Source organism: Somniosus microcephalus, chromosome 5 (assembly GCF_052327205.1).
Source record: "Somniosus microcephalus isolate GS21.2 chromosome 5, FLI_Smic_1.0, whole genome shotgun sequence".
In the NCBI taxonomy this organism is placed as follows: domain Eukaryota; kingdom Metazoa; phylum Chordata; class Chondrichthyes; order Squaliformes; family Somniosidae; genus Somniosus; species Somniosus microcephalus.
The window spans coordinates 128,048,181-128,072,630 of record NC_140991.1 but is presented as its reverse complement, the minus strand read 5'-3'; the positions used below and the strand labels follow the sequence as shown (position 1 = coordinate 128,072,630).

General features: G+C 45.8%; 1 protein-coding gene across 4 annotated transcripts in view; it reads right to left on the bottom strand.

Annotated features, from left to right (window-relative positions):
- The window catches only part of invs (inversin), a 425,788-nt gene that overhangs the window by 7,316 nt on the left and 394,022 nt on the right, over positions 1–24,450 (bottom strand). For 2 of the 4 annotated variants that reach the window (XM_085988195.1, XM_085988194.1), the window contains exon 16: positions 7,945–9,240. The exons of the other annotated variants lie outside the window; for them this stretch is intronic. In XM_085988195.1, the coding sequence (XP_085844321.1) occupies positions 8,771–9,240 (470 nt within the window). In that variant the 3' untranslated portion in view covers positions 7,945–8,770. Of the gene's footprint in view, positions 1–7,944; positions 9,241–24,450 lie in introns of those variants that run through there. 4 annotated transcript variants of the gene reach the window in all.

The following is a 24,450-nucleotide window of genomic DNA, read 5'->3' as shown; positions in this document are numbered from 1 at the left end:
CTACTCAATTCCGCTCTCATACCTTCATAGTCTCCTTTATTCAAGCTTAGCACACTTGTTTGAGATCCAACCTTCTCACCCTCTAATTGAATATGGAATTCAACCATGTTATGGTCACTCATTCCAAGGGGATCCTTTACTAGGACATTTTTAATTAATCCTGTCTCATTACACAGGACCAGATCTAAGGTTGCTTGCCCCCTGGTCGGTTCAGTTACATACTGCTCAAGAAACCCATCCCTAATACACTCAATGAACTCATCCTCAAGGCAGCCCTGCCCAATTTGATTTGTCCAATTAATATGATAGTTAAAATCCCCCATAATTATAGATGTTCCCTTATTACAAGCCTCAACTATTTCCTGATTGATACTCCGTCCAACCGAGTTGCAACTGTTCGGAGGCCTATAGACTACGCCCACTAGTGTTTTTTTCCCCTTATTATTCCTTATCTCCACCCAAACTGTTTCATTATCCTGATCTTTTGACCCAATATCATTTCTCTGTATTACAGTGATTCCTTCCTTTATTAACATAGCCACCCCACCTCCCCTTCCTTCCTGCCTGTCCTTCCTGATTGTTAAATAACCTGGTATGTTTAATTCCCAGGCATTGTCACCCTGCAGCCATGTTTCTGTAATGGCCACAAGATCATACCCATATGTAGTTATTTGTGCCATTAACTCGTCTATTTTGTTACGAATGCTACGTGCATTCAGATAGAGAACTTTCAAATATGTTTTGTGACACTTAGTTCCTGCTTTTGCCCTTTTTATTACTTTACCTTTTACTCCATACCTTCTGCCCCTTCCTGACACGCTCTGGTTTTTAATTTCCCCACTGCTACCTAAGTCTATGACCTTCTCTGTTGTCATTTTTATTATTTGCTCTCTAGGAACCTCCCCCCCCCCCACTAGTTAGTTTAAAGCCCTCTCTACAGGAAGCTGTAAGCCCATGGAATAATCTGAAAGGAATTACTTGGATTCTGCTCGTGAGAAATGTAGGATAGGCTTTCTTATATATTTTTCAGGATGTGGGCCACATTTGTTCCTGCTCCCTAGTTGCACGAGATGGTGGAGTTAGGGCATTTCCTTGAACTGCTGCAGACCTTGTGATGATGGTGTTTCCACAATGGTGACCCAAGACCGATGAAGGAAAGACGCATTATATCAACGTCAAGATGGTGTGTCGCTTGGAGAGGACGAGGTGATGGTGTTCTTATGATCTTGCTGCTTCTCTGTAGTAAAGGTTGCAGTCCTAGGAGATGCTGTTGAAGTAAGCTGGGTGAATTGCTACAGTGTAGCCCATAGATAGTACATACTACAGCCATAGAGTTCCAGTGATGGCGATGGTGGCTATTGAGTCTAATGGCAGGGGCACTGATCAGGTGGAATTCTTAGTCTTGGATGATATTGAGCTTAGAGTATTTTTGCGGCAGCATCCATCAAAGTGAATGATATGTATTCCATTGCACTTCTGACTTGAGCCGTCTAGATAATTGAGAGACATTGCCATATGTCAAATACTATGATTTCCAGATACCAGTTAGCTTGATAAAGCATAGTACTCCAATTAGGTAGTATCCTGGTCATGACCAAGGTCCTTGCTTGTTACCTTATTTGCAAGATCCAAAGCACGTTAATCAGTCCACCACTACAACCATGCGAGGTCTAATTCAGACGCCAAGCAGATGTCATTCTCAACAGGGAATACCAAGATACATCTGCTCTTTGTCTGAGTTTCAGATTTGCAGAATTCAAGGATTAACCTTTTTTACAGAATGCAGTGTAATGTAGAATGGTCAATTTTCCTGCAGAGGTATCGTAACAGACGTATTTAGAGTGTCTTTTCCAATGTGTTGTAGTGCTTTTTTTACAGCTATGTTGTTTGTGAACTCACCTCGAGGTCTAGTGCACTTTACCCCCTTCCTCCAATAATGTGCTAAGCTGGGAGATATCTTGGTGGGTGCTCTGAAATTATGGCTTTGCATCACCAAAAGGGGGTCTCAAAAGTATTTATTGGAATACAGAGGGCATCTGTTTCAATTGTTGATTCATATCAGTAGCTGGTGGATGCCAATGTTAGTCTGGACTCAGTCCCACTGGACCATACGTAGAAGGGGAGGAGGGCACTGGTCTCTTCAATGGCAACCAAGTACTGATGTGGTTAAGCTTGTGGAATAGAAGATCTGATTATGTTCTCCTTCATTGTTCAGAACTAGGTGTGCAACAGAAGTGCTTTCTCCAGCTCCAGGACCAAGTTGTGAGGTAGACCTTTGGCTAAAAGGGGAAGTGGCTGCAGGAAGGGAGGACTTCAGCCTGCACTGGCTTAATACTAAGTACCCTGGAGAGAGTCATCTTACAGCAGGAAAATCCCCTCCCATGAGGAGCTGGATTAAAGATTTGGTTGTGAGTAAACTTTGCACAAGACATTGGACTTAAACATCTAGAGAGTCGTTGACACACCATGAACTGCTTTGCATGGGAGTTTCCACCATGCTAAAGGCAGTTCTTCATCATACATCTGATAAGGAAAGTTGAGACTTGAGATGACTGGTCGTGGAAGGCATAACCTAGAGGCCAAGTATAAGAACATGGATGCACGGGTCAGTACCTTCCATGATTGGTTTGAGAGGCAAATAGCTGCTGATGAAGCTTCATACCTTGAACTGGTGAAGCTACTGTTTCCAGAATGACACGTACCATACTCCCATAGGTCAGAAGGATGGTGCCTTGTGCACTCAATTTATGATCAGTTGTGCAGGTCACCATGCTGTTGAGGAGCTCGTACCTGCCGTGTACTTAGTGAGGGTTCCAACCCACACTGTTCTGTTGTCCAACTATCAAATAGTGATTGTCCTCTTGGGTGGGGAGTTAAGTGTGATCTCTATGGAGTTGAAGCGTGTGCAAGATGGTATGCTTGGGGATCAGAGATTGGAATTTAGCCAACTGCCTGTGGTGGACTGTAATTCGATACCTGAACCAGGTGGTTCTGCAGTAAGCCAGGAACCTGTTAATGATTGATCAGCCAGTCTGGCTCATCAATGGAACTGATCCTTGAGGACTGGGATTCTTTCCAAATAACCATGTAATCCAATGCCCTAATACATAGGGTGGTCCCAGCTGAGAAAACAGCAAGAAGCTTACCAGTACTATGTGAAATTAAATATGTAGTAACGTTTATTTGTTTAGTTTTATGTAAACAACTTGAGTTTGACAATTTGTAACAATTTCAAGAAGGGATGTGATCAAGTTAAATCTCAACCGTGTACCTGAAATATATGGTCAAATTATACATTGGTCATAATGCAAATTGAACTGTATATTGCTGCAGCCAAAACAGCACAAAAGGAGAAATAACTTTTAAGGTGATGAAAATATTTGTTTCCCTAAAAAATTTTTAAAACTATTTTGTTATGGATAATCATGATTTAGAACATAGTGACCTGATATAAAAACAGAAAATGCTGGAAATACTCAGCAGGTCAGGCAGCATCTGTGCAGAGAGAAACAGAATTAACAGTTCAGGTCAATGATCTTTTGTCAGAACTGGAAAAAGTTAGAGATGTAACAGATTTTAAGCAATTGCAGGGTAGGTCTGTGATAGGATGGAAGGCAGGAGAGATTAAATGACAAACGGTGTGATTGTACAAAGCAAAAGGAGATGGTAATGGGATAAGTAAAGAAACAAAAGATGATTCTAGAAGAGATATTTAGAAGAGGTCAGTATCACATTAGAATTGTCGAGTCTGGAAATTACAAAAGCATGGATGAGGGTTTCAATAGTGGTTGGGGTGAGGCAGGCGGTGTTATAGAGGTTTTAGTAGGCACTCTTTATGATGGAGAGGTTAGGGGTTGGAAGCTCTACTGGAATCAAACAGGATGCTGCAGTTGCAAACAATCTGGTTCATCCTGAGACAGTGACCAGGGAAGGAGATGGAACTGGGTGAGGAATATAAAGTTTGTGGCAAGGGCTAAAGTTGATGGCTCCAGCCTTCCCAATGTTTAGCTGGAGGAAGTTACTCACTCAAGAGTTAATGCGAGGCAAGTAGTCTGGTAGGACAGGTATTGAGAGAAGTGGTGAAAAGGTTGACCTCAGTGTTATCAACGTACATGTGGAAGGTGAGCCTATGTCTGCAGATTATGATGCTAAGGGACAGCATGTGGATGCATCTTTAGGAAACTCTAGAAGTGACAGTGTGGGCTGGGAAGAGAAGCCATTGCTCTGGATACTTCTGCTTCGACTGGATAGATGGAGGAGGTGGTGGCTCAACTGTAGACAAAGGCAAATAGGACCCTGCTAATGAACCATCCCAACTGAAAGCCAGGAAGTCATGGGTCAGGTGCTCAGACAAAAGTTACACCCAAGTGCTTGGGCTGCCCAACACAGTCCTCGCCACATATGCATAACATAGTGGCCCAACAAACCTTCACAGACATGGTCTTCTGTACTACCTCAGTTACTATGGATGCCTATCATTTGATCTGTTAAGACTTTATTCTGCACCATCTGAAGAAACACTCTGCATGGAATTGAAATGACATAGCAACAGTTTCAGGCAGGAGACCACCTTCATTCCATCTAGCTCATCTTTCCACATCCTTGGTGCCTGTCTAATAACCCTGTATAATGTGAAACCAAAGTTAATACCCTAATAGTGATGCTTGTTTATGCCTAGCTTCCCCTTAGTAACAAGGTATGAGGATATGTTCTACAATCTATTTACTGCTCCTTCTAGCTGCTACTCAATTCAATTCAATTCAATTCAAATCGCTTTATTGGCATGACAAGGTACATCTTATGTTGCCAAAGCATCGAAAAACATTCATGGTTGAACACATAAATATAGATCTATCCATACAGTGTATAAACAGATATATCCCTGAGTGTATAAATATACATTCATATAATTTGTATATACTCTTTTCTTATATTTAGTGGTTGTCCCTCTGTTTATGGCAAGCTGTAACATAGTGTGCCGCTAAGGTTACACAATTTCTTTCTTCCCCTAGTAGGTATGGGAGTTTTTGGTCGTCATTCAAATTTCTGAATTCCAGGCATATTTTTGTGAATTTTGGGTAGAAATTCTCCCTTATGCCCTGATATTTTCTACAAGCTGTGAGGAAGTGCATCTCTGTCTCCACCACTCCCTGACTGCAGTGAGAGCATATCCTGTCCTCTCTTGGTAGCCGGGTCTGCCTGTGTCTACCTTTTTCGATGGCCAGGCTATGTTCACTAAGTCTGTACATTGTCAAGGTTTTTCTCAGTTTGCTATCCTTTACCATGGTCAGGTAATCAGCCATGTTGTATTGTCTGTTTAGGGCCAAGTAGCAATTGAGTTTGTTTTGGGTTTTTGTTGTTTCTGCCCAATATGACAGATATTTTTCCTTTTGCTTAGTGACGATTGTGTTGGGTCGAATTCTTTGTGTTACGCTGTCACTGTCCTGGGGCTGGTTATTGTTAGTAGTGTTAGTAGTTACTTCACTGAATCCCAGGACTAGTTGACTGAGGGTATTCTTCTTTATGGTCCTCTCTTGGCATTTCAGGGCTTCGTAATGATAGCAGTGGGGGTTGCTCATTTTTAGGTGTTTTCAAAATTTGGTGGCTCTTTTTTGGATAGTGATTATTAATGGATATTGGCCTAGTTCTGCCCTGCATGCATTGTTTATGGTTTTCCTTTGAGTCCGGAGGATACTTTTACAGAATTCCCAGGATCTCAATTGGGTGTTTGTCCCATTTTGCAAATTCTTGTTGTGTTAGCGGTCCCCACACCTCACTGCCATAGAGTGCAATTGGTTCAATTACTAATTTAAAAATTTTGAGCCAAATGCTAATTGGGATTTCTATTTGGATTGATTTTTTAATGGCATAGAAAGCCCTTCTTGCTTTCTCTTTCAGTTCATTCACAGCCAGATGAAAATTTCCCATAGAACTGATTTTTAAGTCCAAGTATGTGTAGTTAGTGGTTTGTTCAATTTTGGTTGTTCCTAGTGTGAAATTTATTTTGGGTCCCTGATGTCTGGATCTTTGCTGGAACACAAGGACTTTGGTTTTTTGGGGATTTATTGTCAGGGCCCAGGTCTGGCAGAACGACTCCAGCAGATCCAGGTTCTGCTGTAGACCCTCCTTAGTTGGTGACAGCAGAACCAGGTCATCTGCATAGAGGAGGAATTTAACCTTGGATTCATATAGGGTGAGGCCGGGTGCTGTAGATTGTTCAAGTAGTTTTGCCAATTCATTTATGTAAATATTAAAGAGTGTCGGTGAGATGGGCGAGCCCTGCGTCACCCCCCACCCCTGTGGGAAGTATTTTGTTTGTTTGTCTCCAATTTTAACTGCACATTTATTGTTTGTATACATTGATTTAATTACATCATATGTTTTTCCCCCTACCCCGCTTTCGATAAGTTTCAGGAATAGACCGTCGTGCCAGATGGAATCGAAAGCCTTCTGGAAATCTATAAAGCATGCGTAGATTTTGCTTTTGTTTTGATGAACATGTTTGTCAATTAGGGTCTGTAGGGTGAAGATATGGTCTGATGTTCTATAGTTTGGTAGGAATCCAATTTGGCTTTTACTCAAGACATTGTGCTCCTCAAGGAAGTTTATAAGTCTTTTGTTTATGATACTACAGAATACCTTCCCCAGGTTACTGTTTACACAGATGCCTCGATAGTTATTTGGGTCGACTTTGTCCCCACTTTTGTATATGGGCATTATGAGTCCTTTGTTCCAGATATCAGGGAAGTAACCGACACTCAGAACCAAGTTGAAGAGTTTTAGGATAGCCAGTTTCATTTTATCGTCTGTGTGTTTAATCATCTCGCTTAGTATGCCGTCTGCACCGCAAGCTTTTCCTGGTCGCAGGTCCTTGAGTTTTTCAAATAGTTCTTTTTCTGTTATTATGGAGTCTAGCGGGTTTTGGTTATCTTTTATGGCCATTTCGAGCTTTTCCAGTTTTTTGCATATTTGGTGTTGCTCTGGCCTTAGTGTGTTTTTCTGGTATAATTTTTCAAAGTGGTTTTCCCATGTGTCTCCATTTTGAATGGCCAATTCGTTGTGTTGTTTTTTGTGTAATGCATTCCAGTTGTCCCAGAAACAATTGGAATCAATGGATTCCTCGATGGAGCTGAGTGTATTCTTAACATACTGCTCTTTTTTGGTTCTGAGTGTGTTTCTGTATTGTGTTAGTGCCTGACAATAAGTAAGGCATAATTCCTCGTTTTCTGGCTGTCTGTGTTTTTGGTTTGATATTTTTCTCAGTTTTTTCCTCATGTTATGGAGAAAGTGAAGTGACTGTCTGTTGGGTGGCTGTGGGAGCCTCTTGCAACTTGCAACAATGTGTGCTCTCTTGATATGTATTGCAAGCAATGAAAGAGCTTTAAGATTTTTGTGAGGGTTCAGCAATGGCCTAGCAGTAAATGTTAAACAGGATATCAGGCAACACTTTGTGGCATGCACTCTTAGACCATTAACTTGATAAATAGTACTGTTGGGTAAACTTACTGTGGCAGCTTCCTTAAGGTATGCTGCCAGCTTACACATCTGTTCCCAAGTCCTTAGGTAACGAGCATAGTGTTGATATTGGCCTCCATCCAGTGTCAGGCATGCTGTCCTCTGAAGAGGGTGCCACTGAGTGCCAAACAGGGCACCGTCTTCACTTATCATCTCCACTTGCCCAGTGATTGAATAGGGAACTCGGGTGCAGCATCTCGCCATCATTTGCCCAAAGGCTGAAAAATTATTTCAAAGTCTTTGCAGCCTTTGGAAATGCTGAAAAGTAATTTTGTCCTCACATCTGGCCATTTAGCTTGAATTAGAACATGAAAACCTTTAAGAACTGATGAAAACAGACTATTTCTTGCCCTCCAACAAACTTCCAACTGTAGGCTTAATCTAAATGTAGAGTTTATCTTGCATACTAAATGAGTCTGACCCCAGAAAATTTGAGAACAAATTCAGCCAACGGAACGAGGGTGGTGGTGGATGGGCTGCTGCTGTTCATGGAAGAAGCCAACTGTCCTGATGGGGGAATAGAGGTGTAAAGGGACTGTACGTCCATGGAGAAAAGGAGATGATAAGAGGCCAGAGAATGTAAAATATCTTTAAAGTGGTAGCTGGCATCAGAGTCATCACAGATGTAGGTGGATAGAGACTGGACAAGGTGAGAAAGATGAGTGGAGAGATAAGAGGGTTTTCTATCTCTCCCCTATTCCTTGGGCTATTTCACTGCCTTAACAATTCACACACCCTTTGTTTCTTTAATGTATTTTATTTATTTAATGCTTTTTTCCATTACTTGACTGAGATGATCAGTTACAGCATCCAATAATCATTCCACTTTACTTCCTCTCTGTGCTTGTCGTGCTTCTCCATTCCCCTCCTGCGTTTTCTGATTTTATTAATATACTTGTTTGTCTCTTATTTTTCAGTTCTGAAGAAGGGAACATTCACTGTCTGCTCTTTCCACAGATGCTGACTATCCTGCAAAATTTGCAGATGAGACAAAACTCGGTGATGTGCCTCAATAATTCCGAGACTCGATGTTAGCGAAACAAAACAAGGCTTTTATTAACTTAGAAGGTAACACGTAGTGGAGAGAGGTATCTTCCATCCGGAGGGCTGCAGTACTGGATATGAGGCCAGACTGAGCTTGCTTACATAGGGGCCAGGTATGGGCGGAGCCCTACACACAACACATTCCAATATACAATACAATGGTGAGGAAACGGAACTGGGGGAAGGGAAGTGAAACTGAAACCGACCACAGTCACAGGCAGTGATGAATGGAATATTTCATCACATTCACCCCTTCTATAGATTTAGTCTGTTCGGGGGTTTGATAGTCCTCTGCGACCGACGTGGCTGTTGCGGTGCCGCGGGTGTCCCCGGTAGCCTCCTGGGTCTCTGCCGGGGGTGCCGCCAGGGTTGTTGAAGGGGTAGTTGGTGGGGGTGCTGTTGGTCGATGTTCTTCCGGGGGTGATGAAAGAGTAGTGGGTGGGTAAGAGTTGCTGCGATCGTTGTCGCTGCTATCGCCGTGGTTGTTGTCGTTACCGGCTGGGGCGACGTCTTTTATGGACACGGTGTCCTCCCTTCCGTCGGCGTGCCGGACATATGCGTATTGGGGGTTGGCATGGAGTAGGTACACTGGCTCCACGAGAGGGTCCGTCTTGTGGCCCCTCACATGCCTTCGCACGAATACCGGACCTGGGGTGGAGAGCCATGACGGCATGGATACGCCTGAGGTGGATTTCCGGGGAAAGACAAACATTCGTTCATGAGGCGTGGCATTAGTGGCAGTACACAATAGCGACCGTATCGAATGGAGCACATCCGAGAGGACTTCCTGCCAGCGGGAGATAGGGAGGCCCTTGGTCCTTAGAGCTAGAGTGACTGCTTTCCATACTGTCCCGTTCTCTCGCTCCACTTGGCCGTTACCCCGGGGGTTGTAGCTGGTGGTACGGCTCGTGGCGATCCCCTTGGACAGCATGTACTGGCGTAGCTCTTCACTCATGAAGGACGCCCCCCTATCCGTATGGATGTAGCTTGGCATACCGAACAGGCAGAACAGGCTGTTGAGGCATTTAATGACCGTGGCGCTGGTCATGTCTGGGCAGGGGAAGGCGAATGGGAACCGGGAGTATTCGTCCACAATGTTCAGGAAGTAAACATTGCGGTCGACGGACGGGAGGGGGCCCTTGAAATCTAAGCTGAGCCGCTCAAAGGGCCGTGTAGCTTTGATTAAGTGGGCTCTATCTGGGCGGTAGAACCGAGGCTTGCACTCAGCGCAAGTGCGGCAGTTCCTGGTCAGAGACCGAACTTCCTCAATCGAGTAGGGTAAGTTACGGGACTTTATGAAGTGGAACAGCCGCGTGACCCCTGGGTGGCAGAGGTCGTTGTGGAGGGTCTGTAGCCGATCCCCGGTGGCACTGGCACACATCCCTCGTGAGAGGGCGTCAGGGGATTCGTTAAGGGCCCCTGGCCGGTAAATGATGTCATACTCGAAGGTGGAGAGCTCGATCCGCCACCGAAGAATCTTATCATTTTTAATCTTCCCCCTCTGTTTATTATTGAACATAAACGCTACCGACCGCTGGTCGGTAAGTAGGGTGAAGCGTTTGCCGGCTAGGTAGTGGCGCCAGTGGCGCACTGCCTCCACGATGGCTTGGGCCTCCTTTTCCACGGAGGAGTGTCTGATCTCGGGCCCTTGGAGGGTCCTCGAGAAGAAAGCTACGGGCCGCCCCGCCTGGTTGAGGGTGGCCGCCAAGGCGAAGTCAGACGCATCACTTTCCACTTGAAATGGAGTGTTCTCGTCCACTGCCTGTAGCGTGGCCCGCTCAATATCCTGCTTAATGCTTTTGAAGGCGGTGTGGGCCTCAGCAGAGAGCGGAAAAGAGGATGCTTTCAAGAGGGGGCGGGCTTTGTCGGAGTAGTTGGGGACCCATTGGGAATAATAAGAAAATAACCCCAGGCACCTTTTCAGGGCTTTGGGAGTGTTGGGCAGGGGCAGCTCCCGTAGGGGGCACAATCGGTCGGGGTCTGGTCCGATTTCCCCATTCTCCACCACGCTGCCTAGTATGCAGAGGCGCGTGGTGTTGAAAACGCACTTGTCCTCGTTGTAGGTGAGGTTGAGTTTTTGTGCGGTTTCCAGGAACCTCTTGAGGTTCGAGTCGTGATCCTGCTGGTTGTGACCGCAGATGGTGACGTTGTCGAGGTAGGGGAAGGTTGCCTGCAAGTGGTGGTCATCGACCATGCGGTCCATCTCCCTCTGGAAGACCGAGACCCCATTCGTCACCCCAAAGGGGACTCTGAGGAATTGGTAGAGGCGTCCGTTCGCCTCGAAGGCGGTGTACGGGCAGTCCTCTGGTCTGATAGGGAGCTGGTGGTACGCTGACTTGAGGTCGATGGTGGAGAACACCCGGTATTGGGCGATTTGGTTCACCATTTCTGATATGCGGGGTAGCGGGTAGGCGTCTAGTTGGGTGTACCTGTTGATCGTTTGGCTATAGTCGATCACCATCCGTTTCTTCTCGCTACCCCTTACCACTACCACTTGGGCGCGCCACGGGCTGTTGCTGCGTTCAATAATGCGCTCTTTCAGGAGCCTGTCTACCTCGGTCGCGATAAACCGCCTGTCCTCCCAGCTGTGCCTCCTGCTTTTGGTCGCTATTGGCCGGCAGTTAGGGGTAAGGTTCGCGAATAGCGAAGGCGGCTTTACCTTCAGGGTAGCCAGACCGCACACTGTGAGGGGCGGCTGGGACCCACCGTACTTGAGCGTGATGCTTTGGTGGTTGCACTGGAAATCCCGGCCCAAGATCACGCTCGCACATAGGTTCTTCATGATTAATACTTTAAAATTATCATATACAGTTCCGTTAACGGACAATTGTACCGTGCAGTAACCCAGAATGGTCGATGTCTGGGTTTTATCAGCCATAGAGATGGTACCCTGAGTAGGGACCACCTTTAGGGAGAGTTGTTGTGCCAGTTCAGGGTGGATAAAACTCTCCGTGCTTCCACTGTCAATTAAACATTTAACCCTGCACCCGTTTACCTCGATGTCCACCATTGATTTGGATAGCGGGTGCGGCCTGGTCTGGTCCACTGTGACCGATGCCACTGTAGGGCCCTGATCGAGACAAGATGGCGTCCACGCTGTCTGCTCATAAGATGGCGGACCCCACGAGGTCAGGCAAGATGGCGTCCAAGATGGCCGCTCCCACGGCGCGCATGCGGCGGTGGCGGGTTTTCCGGCGGTTGGTTTTCCGGCGGGGTTCCCTCTGCACACCTTCCCGAAGTGCCCCTTCTTACCGCACTTAAAGCAGGTGGTGCCTTTCGCCGGGCACAGGTTTCTGGTGTGCTTTGGCTGCCCGCAGAAGTAGCAGTTGGGTCCCCGACGCGTCGCGGCTGTCGTAGGGCTTCTGGGGGGAGAGCGGGGCCCCGACGGTGTCGGGCTGCCGGGCGGGGAAGATGCCTTCCAAGATGGCGGCGCCCTTGGTGCACACGTGGCGGCGTGGACTGAAGAGTAGGCGTCCGAGTTTCTCTGGGCCACATCCAGGGATCGCGCGGTGTCCGCAGCCTGTTTCAGGTCCAATCCCGTTTTTTCCAGCAGTCTTTGCCGGATGTAAGTGGAGCTGAGGCCTGTGATAAAGGCATCACGAACAAGCTCGTCAGTGTACACTGCGGCTTTTACATCTCGGCACTTGCAGTCTTTGCCAAGCATTTTCAGGGTGCCTAGGAACTCCTCCACCGATTCCCCAGGTCGCTGTGTGCGAGTAGATGCCTAGCATACACCTCATTCGTAGGCTGCTGGTAATGCGCCTTTAAGATGTCGCAGGCGGCCAGGTACGTGTCGGCGTCTTGGATGAGGGGGTAAACCCGGTGGCTTACCCAATTCCGCAGAATTCCGAGTTTCATACTCGCAGCGTCCGTAGCGTCTTTGACGGCTGCGGAATTGTCCAGGAAGAATTCCATACACATAAACCAGTGTCCGAAGCGTGCTGATGCGTCCGGAGCATGCTGATCCAAATCCAAACGTTCGGGTTTCAGGAGTTGATCCATTGTGTTGAAAAATAAGTTAATAAAATTGATGTGCCTCAATAATTCCGAGACTCGATGTTAGCGAAACAAAACAAGGCTTTTATTAACTTAGAAGGTAACACGTAGTGGAGAGAGGTATCTTCCATCCGGAGGGCTGCAGTACTGGATATGAGGCCAGACTGAGCTTGCTTACATAGGGGCCAGGTATGGGCGGAGCCCTACACACAACACATTCCAATATACAATACAATGGTGAGGAAACGGAACTGGGGGAAGGGAAATGAAACTGAAACCGACCACAGTCACAGGCAGTGATGAATGGAATATTCCATCACACTCGGAAATGTAGTAAACAATGAGGAAGATAGTAACAGACTTCAGGAGGACATAGACACTGATGAAATGGGCAGACACATTGGCAGATGAAATTTAATCCAGAGAAGTGTTAAGTGATACATTTTGGTAGGGAAAATGAGGAGAAGCAATATAAACTAAATGGTACAATTTTAAAGGGTTGCAGGAACAAAGAGACCTGGGGGTGTATCCACATCTTTGAAGGTGACAGGACAAGTTGAGAAGACTTAAAAAGCATATGGGGTCCTTGGCATTATTAATAGAGGAAGAGAGTACAAAATCAAAGAAGTTTTGCTAAACACTTATAAAACACTGGTTAGGCCTCAGCCGGAGTATTGTATTCGATTCTGGGCACTACACATTAGGAAGGATGTCAGGCCTTACGAGAGTCATGGGGGAAAAATTCAGTTGGTTGCGCCTCCCGTTAGCGCCTTAAGAGGGCGCTAATGGGACGCAACGCAACTAGCACCCGGGCGCGTCACTGCCCACGCCTCCCACAAAATTCAGCGGGAAGTTAGTGGTGGCGCTAACCGGTAGCGCCCTGCAGCGCTGGCGATGATGTCATTGGTGTGCGCAGCGCCCCGCTGACGCCCCGGCCATGATCTTCGGGAGCGCCCCCTGACTTACCACCAGACGCTATGTCCGACGGAGTCAGGGGGGCGTACCTGCGGCCAGGGAGGCACAATTTAAAGGCGAGGTGCGGGGCGGCCATTTTTGTTGCTGGCCGCCTGCCAGCACCTGCCTGCACTCCCATCCCAGACCTCCTGAAACGCACCCCCCCCCGCCAAGGCCCCTCCCCTTTAAGAAAGGGAGGAAGGCCTGCAATACCGCAACGTGCCGCAGCGATAACGCCGCAATATTGACTCACAGCGCCCCAAGAGGGATGCGGGGCACTTCCAGTAGTGCCCCGCTTCCTTCTTGGGGCACAACCACTCAATTTCCGTCACGGGGATGCTAATTTTTCCGGGGCGCTACTCAATTTTTAGCCCATAGAGTCATAACGGCACAAAAGGAGGCCATTTGGCCCATCAAGTCCGTGCAGGCTCTCTGTAGAGCAATCCACTCAGTCCTATTCCCCCGTTCTATCCCCATAGCCCTGCAACTTTATTTCCCCCAAGTGCCTATCCAGTCTCCCCTTGAAAACATTGAGTGTCTCCGCTTCCACCACTTCCGTCAGCAGTGAATTCCAGGTCATCACCACTCGCTACGTAACATTTTTTTTCTTCACATCCCCCCGTAGCTCTTACCCAAAACCTTAAATCTGTGTCCCCTAGTCCTTTTACCATCAACTAGTGGGAACAGCCTTTCCCCATCTAACCAATCCAAACCCATCATAATCTTGTACACCTCTATCAAATCACCCCTCAACCTCCTTTTCCTCTAATGAAAACAAATAAAGCTTTTCCAACCTGTCTTTGTAGCTAAGATCCCCCATCCCCGGAACCATTCTGGTAAATCTCCTCTGCATCCTCTCAAGGGCCTTCACATCCTTCCTAAAGTGTGGTGACCAGAACTGGATGCAATACTCCAGTTGTGGCCTAACCAGCGCTTTATAAAGGTTCAGCATAACTTCTTTACTTTTGTACTCCATATCTCTATTTATGAAGCCCAAGATCCCATATGCTTTGCTAATCACTCTCTCAATATATCCTGCCATCTTCAGGGACCTATGCGCATCAACTCCCAGGTCCCCTTGTCCCTGCACACTCTTTAAAACTGTGCTTTTAAGTATATATTGCCTCTCCCTGTTCCTTCTGCCAAAATGCATCACCTCAAACTTCTCTGTATTAAATTCCATCTGCCACTTGTCTGCCCATTCTGCTAGCCTTTCTATGTATTAAATTCCATCTGCCACTTGTCTGCCCATTCTGCTAGCCTTTCTATGTCCTGTTGCAGTCGATTGGTATCATCCTCACTGTTTGGTGTCATCGGCAAATTTAGAAATTCTACTCTGTATTCCAATATCCAGGTCATTTATATATATCTCAAAAAAAGCAGTGGCCCCAGCACTGACCCTTGGGGAACACCACTGTCTACCATCCTCCAGTCTGAATAACAGCCATTTACCACAACTCACTGTTTTCTATCCTTAAGCCAATTCCTTATCCAAGCTGCCACTGATACACCTATTCCATGAGCCTCAATTTTGTTAACTAGTCTTCTATGTGGTACTTTGTCAAACGCCTTCCTAAAATCCATGTAGACAACATCCATTGCATTCCCTTCATCAATCCTCCTTGTTACTTCATCAAAAAATTCAATTAGATTAGTCAAACACGATCTGCCTTTTAGAAATCCGTGTTGGCTCTCCTTAATTAGCTTAAACCTCTCCAAGTGCCCGTTAATTTTTTCCTTGATTATTGTTTCTAAAACTTTACCCACCACTGATGCTAAACTGACCGGCCTGTAGTTACTAGGATTGTCCTTGCAGTCTTTCTTGAACAACGGTGTCACATTTGCCACTTTCCAATCCTCAGGCACCTTCCCCGCATCTAGGGAAGATTGGAAAATTATGGCAAGCCCTTCCGCTATCTCCTCCCCTAATTCTCTTAGCAACCTGGGATGCAAGCCATCTGGACCAGGCGACTTATCCACTCTAAGCATACCCAGCCTTTCTAGTACATCCAGTCTGTCAATTTTCACCCCTTCCTTATCTTTTCCACTTCTACCGATATTTTGTCAGCATCCACCTCCTTAGTAAAGGAGGTGGATGCTGACAAAATACCGGTAGAACTGGCGGAATGCGAGGTTATCCACTTTGGTGGCAAAAACAGGAAGGCAGATTATTATCTGAACAGCAATAGATTGGCAGAAGGGGAAGTGCAACAAGACCTGGGTGTCCTTGTGCACCAGTCGCTGAAGGTAAGCATGCAGGCGGTTAAGAAGGCAAATGGTATGTTGGCCTTCGTAGCGAGAGGGTTTGAGTACAGGAACAAGGATGTCTTGCTGCAGTTGTACAGGGCCTTGGTGAGACCACACCTTGAGTATTGTGTGCAGTTTTGGTCGCCTTATCTGAGGAAGGATGTTCTTGCCATGGAGGGAGTGCAGCGAAGATTCACCAGACTGATACCTGGGATGGCAGGAATGACGTATGAGGAGAGATTGGGTCGATTGGGCTTGTACTCGCTGGAGTTTAGAAGAATGAGAGGAGATCTCATTGAAACTTATAAAATTCTAACAGGACTAGACAGACTAGATGCAGGAAGGATGTTCCCGATGGCGGGGGAAGTCCAGAACCAGGGGTCACAGTCTAAAGATAAGGGGTAAGCCATTTAGGACAGAGATAAGGAGGAATTTCTTCACCCAGAGAGTGGTGAACCTGTGGAATTCTCTACCACAGAAGGCAGTTGAGGCCAAGTCATTAAATATATTCAAGAAGGAGTTAGATATATTTCTTAAGGTTAAAGGGATCAAGGGATATGGGGAGAAGGCAGGGACAGGGTACTGAGTTTGGATGATCAGCCATGATCTCACTGAATGGCGGAGCAGGCTCGAGGGGCCGAATGGCCTACTCCTGCTCCTATCTTCTAAAGTACTCATTGAGTATTCTAGCCTTGCCCTGCGCCTCTAAGCATATATCACCTTCTTTGTCCCTAATAGGCCCCACCCCACCTCTTACTACTCGCTTACTGTTTACATGCTGGTAGAAGATTTTTGGGTTCCCTTTTATATTAACCGCCGTTCTACTCTCACATTCTCTCTTTGCCAATCTTATTTTCATCTTCACTTCCCCTCTCAACTTATTTGGTCTGGTTCTCCCTTGAAGAATTCACCTGACATTCATCATACACCCTCTTTTTTTGTTTCATCATCTTCTCTATCTCCCTCGTCATCCAAGGAGCCCTTGCTTTGGATCCCTTACCCTTCCCTCTTGTTGGAATGCACCAATCTTGTTGCTGCTGCACCACAAATGTCTCCCAGGCTCATTTTCAAATCCTAAATTAAGATCTTTTGCTTTACCCAAGGAGCAATTTCCTTCAAGAATAATTTGCAGATCAAGAAACATGGTGCTTTCAGGCCAGTTGATGAAAAGACTAGACTACAGTCGTAACAGGCTGCCTGGTTAAGTGTGTAGAGTTATAAGATAATTCAAATAATCAATGAAAATATATTGAACAATTCAGCCATTTTTTCCTAAATATATTTTCAGCTATTCCTTGGAACAGAGATGTTCATTATAAAAAAAAAGTGCAAAATAAATTCAGAATTCACAGTTAAGGACAGTGCATTGGGAACATTGCTATGGTTATATGTTTTAAGGAACCTCAACTGAAAATAAAATCCCACTTAAAAGTACCTGCCAAAGTTGTTTTGCTGATTAAACCCAACGTTTTCTGATGATTGATATTTTTGACACAATAAAGCACGTACGTGTTTCCAGCTGATTTCACCCAAATTGTTGACCAGAATTCAAGAAAAAAACTTGAAAATCTTAAGTTATAGCAATATTCCAACAGAGGAGAGAAACAATTTTACTACATTGTGGTTCATGAATACAAAAAGTGAGCCTGAAGAGAGCACCGAGACGATCACCACTGTTATCCTGTCTGTCTTGTTCTGCCCATCAAACAGACTTAAGGAAAGAAATAGAGGTGCACCAATTTTGCTTGATGATGCATAGTAGCCAAATGGTTAAAACTCTGCCAGTATCCTATCCTGCTTACCATCACCCCTGTCCTTTCTGACCTAATTGATTCCCAATCTCCCAATGCCCCAAATTTAACAATCTCATCCTCCTTTAAATCTGCCGTCATCACCCTGCTCCTCAAAAATATGACCCTTGACCCCTCCATCATTGCAAACTACTGCCCCATCTCCAACCTCCCTTTCCTCTCCAAAGTCCTTGAACATGCTATTGCCTCCAGAATCCGTGTCCATCTTTCCCCAAACTCCAAACAGATTCAAACAGGAATCCCATCGACATTCAACAGGATTACCATCGCCGAATCCCCACCATCAACATCCTGAGGGTGACTATTGACCAGAAATTTAACTGGACCAGCCACATAAATACAAGAGTAGGTCAGGGACTGGGTATTCTGTGGCGAGTAAGTCAACTCCTGACTCCCCTAAGCCTTTCCATCATCTACCAGCCACAAGTCAGGAGTGTGATGGAATACTCTTCGACAGCACCTCCCAAACCCTCTTCCACCTAGAAGGATTAGGGCAGCAGGCGCATGGGAACACCGTCACCTCCAAGTTTCCCTCCAAGTCACACACCATCGTGACTTGAAAATATACCACCGTTCCTTCATCATCGCTGAGTCAAAATCCTGGAACTCCCTCCCTAAACAGCACTGTGGAAGTACCTTCATCTCACGGACTGCAGCGATTCAAGGCAGCAGCTCACCACCACTGTCTCAAGGGCAATTAGGAATGGGCAATAAATGTTAGCCCTGCCAGCGATGTCCATCTCCCATGAATAAATTAATAAAAAGATTTCCGCCCCGCTACAGTTCCGAAACAGCTCTTATCAAAATCACAAATGACATCCTACGTGACTGTGACAGTGCTGAACTATCCCTTCTCGACCCATCTGCAGCCTTTGACACGGTTGACCACACCATCCTCCTCCAACGCCTCACCACCGTCGTTCAGCTGGGTGGGACTGCACTCGCCTGGTTCCATTCTTATCTATCCAGTCGTAGCCAAAACATCACCTGCAATGGCTTCTCTTCCCACTCCCACAGTTACCTCTGGTGTTCCCCAAGGATCGATCCTTGGCGCCCTCCTATTTCTCATCTACATGCCGCCCCTCAGCGACATCATCCAAAAACACAGCATCAGTTTTCATATGTACGCTGATGACACCCAGCTCTACCTCACCACCACCTCTCTCGACCCCTCCGCTGTCTCTAAATTGTCTGACTACTTGCCCGACATCCAGTACTGGATGAGCAGAAATTCCCTCCGACTAAATATTGGGACGACCGAAGCAACTGTCTGAGGCTGAACCACACTGTTCATAATCTTGGTGCCATATTTGACTCCAAGATGAGCTTCCGATCACATATCCGTGCCATCGCTAAGACCGCCTATTTCCACCTCAGTAACATTGCCCAACTGTGCCCCTGCCTCAGCTCACTTGCCGCTGAAACCCTCATTCATGCATTTGCTACCTCTAGACTTGACTATTCCAACTCACTCCACGCCGGCCTCCCATCTTCCACTCTCCGTAAACTTGGGGTCAGCCTAAACTCTGCTGCCCGAGTCCTATCTTGCACCAAGTCCCGTTCACCCATCACCCGTGCTCGCTGACCTACATTGGCTCCCAGTTAAGCAATGCCTCGATTTTAAAATTCTCATCCTTGTTTTCAAATCCCTCCATGGCCTCACCCCTCTCCATCTCTGTAATCTCCTCCAGCTGTAATCTCCTCCAGACCTACAACCCTCCAAGATATCTGCGCTCCTCCAAGTCTGGCCTCTTGTGCATCCCCGAATTTAATCGCTCCACCATTGACAGCCGTGCCTTCAGCTGCCGAGGCCCCAAGCTCTAGAATTCCCTCTGTAAACCTCTCTACCCTCCTTTACGACGCTCCTTAAAACCTACCTCTTTGACCAAGTCTGCTCTAATATCTCCTTATGTGGGTCAGTGCAAATTTTGTTTGATAACGTTTCTTTGAAGTACCGTGGGATGTTTTACTACGTTAAAGGCGCAATATAAATAGAGGTTGTTGCTGTTGTTGTTCTGGTGTTTAAATCCCTCCATGGCCTTGCCCCTTCTCTATCGTTGTAGCCTCCTCCAGCCCTACATCCCCTTGAAATCTGATTCTCTTACTCCAGCCTCTTGTGCATCCCCCTTTTCCTTCACACTATTGGTAGCCATGCCTTCAGCTGCCTAGGCCTTATGCTCTGGTATTCTCTCTGTAAACATCTCTGCCTCTCCGTCTCACTCTCCTCCTTTAAACCCACCTCCATAATGAGCTTTTGGTCACTGCCTCCATATCTCTTTTTTTGGTTCAGTGTTCATGTTTTTTCCTGACATCTCTGTGAAGTGCCTGGGAACATTTTTCTACGTTAAAGTCAGATATGACTTCACGGTAATTGGTTATTTCTAGTACTTCACCCAAAAGCCACTATTCATAATTGAGCTTTGATATGAGTATCAACACACTAGTCAACTGTAGCAGGCATCAAAGAATGGTTACAGCACAGGAGGCCGCCATTCGGCCCGTCGAGCCAGTGCCGGATTTCTGCAAGAGCACTTCAGCTAGTCCCACTTCCCCGCCCTTTCCCCGTAGCCCTGCAATTTTTTTCCTTCAGGTACTTATCCAATTCCCTTTTGAAAGCCATGATTGAATCTGCCTCCACCACCCTTTCAGGCAGTGCATTCCAGATCTTAACCACTTGCTGGGTAAAAAAGTTTTTCCTCATGTAACCTTTGGTTCTTCTGCCAATCACCTTAAATCTGTGTCCTCTGGTTCTCGACCCTTCTGCCAGTGGGAACAGTTTCTCTCTATCTACTCTGTCTAGACCCCTCATGATTTTGAACACCTCTATCAAATCTCCTCTCAACCTTCTCTGCTCTAAGGAGAACAACCCCAGCTTCTCCAGTCTATCCATGTAACTGAAGTCCCTCATCCCTGGAACCAATCTTGTAAATCTTCTGCACCCTCTCCAAGGCCTTCATTTCCTTCCTAAAGCGCGGTGCCCAGAATTGTACACAATAATCCAGTTGAGGCCGAACCAGTGTTTTATCAATGTTCATCATAACTTCCTTGCTTTTGTACTCTATGCCTCTATTTATGAAGCCCAAGATCCAAGTCATTAATATATATCAAGAAAAGCAGTGGTCTTAGTACCGACCCCTGGGGAACACCATTGTGTACCTTCCTCCTGTCTGAAAAACAACCGTTCACCACTACTCTCCGTTTCCTGTCACTTAGCCAATTTTGTATCCATGCTGCCACTGTGCCTTTTATTCCATGGGCTTCAACTTTGCTGGCAAGCCTCTTATGTGGCAATTTATCAAACACCTTTTGGAAGTCCATGTACACCACATCAACCCTCTCTGTTACCTCATCAAAAAACTCAATCAAGTTAGTTAAACACGATTTGACTATAACAAATACGGCTGGCTTTCCTTAATTAATCCATACTTGTCCAAGTGACTGTTAATTTTGTCCCGGATTATCGTTTTTAAAAGCTTCCCCACTACCGAGGTTAAACTGACTGGTCTATAGTTGCTGGGTTTATCCTTACACCCTTTTTTGAACAAGGGTGTAACATTTGCAATTCTCTAGTCCTCTGGCACCACCCTCATATTTAAGGAGAATTGGAAGATTATGGCCAGTACCTCCGCAATTTCCACCTTTACTTTCCTCACCATCCTAGGATGCATCCCATCTGGTCCTGGTGACTTCTCTACTTTAAGTACAGCCAGCCTTTCTAATACCTCCTCTTTATCAATTTTTTCCCATCCAGTATCTCAACTACCTCCTCTTTCACTATGACTTTGGCAGCATCTTCTTCCTTGGTAAAGACAGATGCAAAGCACTCATTTAGTACCTCAGCCTTGCCCTCTGCCTCCATGCGTAGGTCTCCTTTTTGGTCCCTAATCAGTCCCACGTCCTCTTACTACCCGTTTACTATTTATATGCCTATAGAAGACTTTTGGATTCCCTTTTATGTTAGCTGCCAATCTATTTTCATATTCTCTCTTTGCCCCTTTTTTTTTCTCTCTTTGCCCCTTATTTTCTTTTTCAATTCCCCTCTGAACTTTCTATATTTAGCCTGGTTCTCACTTGTATTCTCAACCTGACATCTGTCATAGCCCCCTTTTTCTGCATCATCTTACTCTCTATGTCTTTCGTCATCCAGGGAGCTCTGACTTTGGTTGACCTACCTTTCCCTCTCGTGGGAATGTACCTCGACTGTACCCGAACCATCTCCTCTTTAAATACAGCCCACTATTCGATTACAATTGCTGTCCTCACCCAATAACACCATACACGCACTTCCAGCAGGCATTGCTTATTGGTGATCAGGAGTGGGCACTCTCACTAATTTTCCTTCACTCACCTAAGAGCACAGAGGCCAACTAATGTGCCCTTCACTGCAAACTCAATACAGCCCGCAGGAGAGGCCGGGCGGTGGGGGGTGGGGGGGGCAGGGGTGCGGGGACGAGGGCGTCAAACCTAGTCTGCAGCTCGTTATTAGCTAAATCTGCTGATGTCCAGTAACACAGTGCAAATTTGCAATTATCATTAAGAAAGCCCTGTAAGACAGTGTTACAAAGACAAGTGTAAAAAATAATTTTCATTTATAAAAATCATTGTTGCATTTAGAATCCTAAAATAATTTTTGTCCTTGTTGAAACTAAATGATTGGAAAAATCAAAAATATATCAAGGGAGTGTCATCCTTGAAGTAAGATATGGCCTAAATATGCGCTGTAATAGACATCCACCAAATAGGCTCATTATTGGATTTTGAGGCTTTAATTAGCAAAACAGTAAACTTCTGCTCTGAGTGATAAGTGATAAAGTACACACCTCTTAATTGGCTCGCTTTTAAAGGGAACATATTCTTGTGCATGATTTTATATTCAAACACTCTGATGAAAAAAGTGGGTTTATATTAACAGATTAGACTGCAGCCGCTCCATTCCCAGCAGGATTGTGAGCGAGTCCTGCAACAATTTGATTACTTGATTCACATTTGGTTTAAAGGAAATAATTACTTAGGCAACTGCTTTATAAGATGTTACTTCAATTAGTATCAGTACACTTACTCTATTTTAATTGTCATTTTAACAGGAATGATCGCATAAAGAAAGCATTTGCTCACGTTGTGAGCATTTCACAGTAAGTCTTCCATGCAATTCTATTAAACATATACACACTCTATGCTTTAGAACACGGAATAGGAAAAGACCATTAAGCTCATTCTTTCCAACATTACCATGCACAAGTATATCGTCATAGCCTCTAACTAATCCAATTCAAAAATTCCTGATCTCAATTAGTCGAAAATTCCAGGGGGAGGGGTAAAGGAGGAGAAGAGAATATTTTTTTCCTGAAGCTTTTAAAGCGGCTGCAAGAGACAGAAGGCTGCTGCGGTCACACTCAGCAACTCTCTGGGGGGGGGGGGGTGGACAATTGGCGAGGAACACTGGTACACATCTTTCCACCCCCACTCTACACAGCTGGCCTGCTTGGTGGGAGGAAACAGCAGATGCGCTTCTAATCGTGGAAGGCCTGCTCCTAGAGGCCCCTCCCCCTGACCCTGCGAACTTTGGGGGTCAGCAGCAGGCACAATTGTGTTATAACTGCCAGGATCTTGTCCCCGTGGATTTTCTAGGCTATTGTTAATTTATATGACTGTTATTTATGCGCATCTTCATCTTTTCTAAAATGAGTTTGCTTAAAATTGTAAACTTAAAACAAGGTGAGATGTGATGCACTGCCACTTTTGAAAACTGAAGTTGTTGTGTATGTACCTTTAAGAGAAGAACTGATTCTATACTGCAGTACCGGCAGTGACCACCCCTGTATATAAAGCCATAGCAGGCTTCTGTACGTCAGTCTTAAGTTACCCTCTGTTCAGTAAATACCTGTTATTATTGTTCTCCTGCAGTCCGTGTATTATTTATACTCGGACACTACATTAAGAACATAAGAACATAAGAAATAGGAGCAGGAGTAGGCCAATCGGCCCCTCGAGCCTGCTCCGCCATTCAATAAGATCATGGCTGATCTGATCCTAACTGCCAATCCACTATCACAGAACCATCTCCTGCATCTAACAGAATTAGACACACGAAATAGGAGCAGGATCAGGCTACACGGCCCCTGGGCCCGCTCCGCTAACCACAGGGCCATGACCGATCCGAACCTAGAACCTAGGGCAGCACGGTGGCATAGTGGTTAGCACTGTTGCCTCACAGCGCCAGGGACCCGGGTTCGAATCCGGCCTCGGGTGACTGTCTGTGTGGAGTTTGCACATTCTCCCCGTGTTTGCGTGGGTTTCCTCCGGGTGCTCCGGTTTCCTCCCACAGTCCAAAGATGTGCAGGTTAGGTTGATTGGCCATGATAAATTGACCCTTAGTGTTAGGGGGGATTAAATACGTGGGGTTACTGGGATAGGGTGGGATATGTGTTGGTGTAGGGGTTACGGGGATCGGGTGGGATATGTGTTGGTGCAGGCTCGATGGGCTGAAATGGCCTCTATCTGCACTGTGGGGTTTCTGTGATTCTGTGATTGTGATTCATGTCCAAATTCCTGCCCGCTCCCCGTAACCCTTAATTCCCTTTACTTCTAGGAAACTGTCTATTTCTGTTTTAAATTTATGTAATGATGTAGCTTCTACAGTTTTTTGGGGCAGCATATTCCATGGACCTACCACCCTCTGAGTGAAGTAGTTCCTCCTCATCTCAGTTTTGAAAGAGCAGCCCCTTATTCTAAGACTATGCCCCCTAGTTCTAGTTTCACCCATCATCGGGAACATCTTCCCCGCATCCACCCGATCCAACCCCTTCACAATTTTATATGTTTCAATAAGATCGCCTCTCATTCTTCTGAACTCCAATGAGTAGAGTCCCAATCTACTCAACCT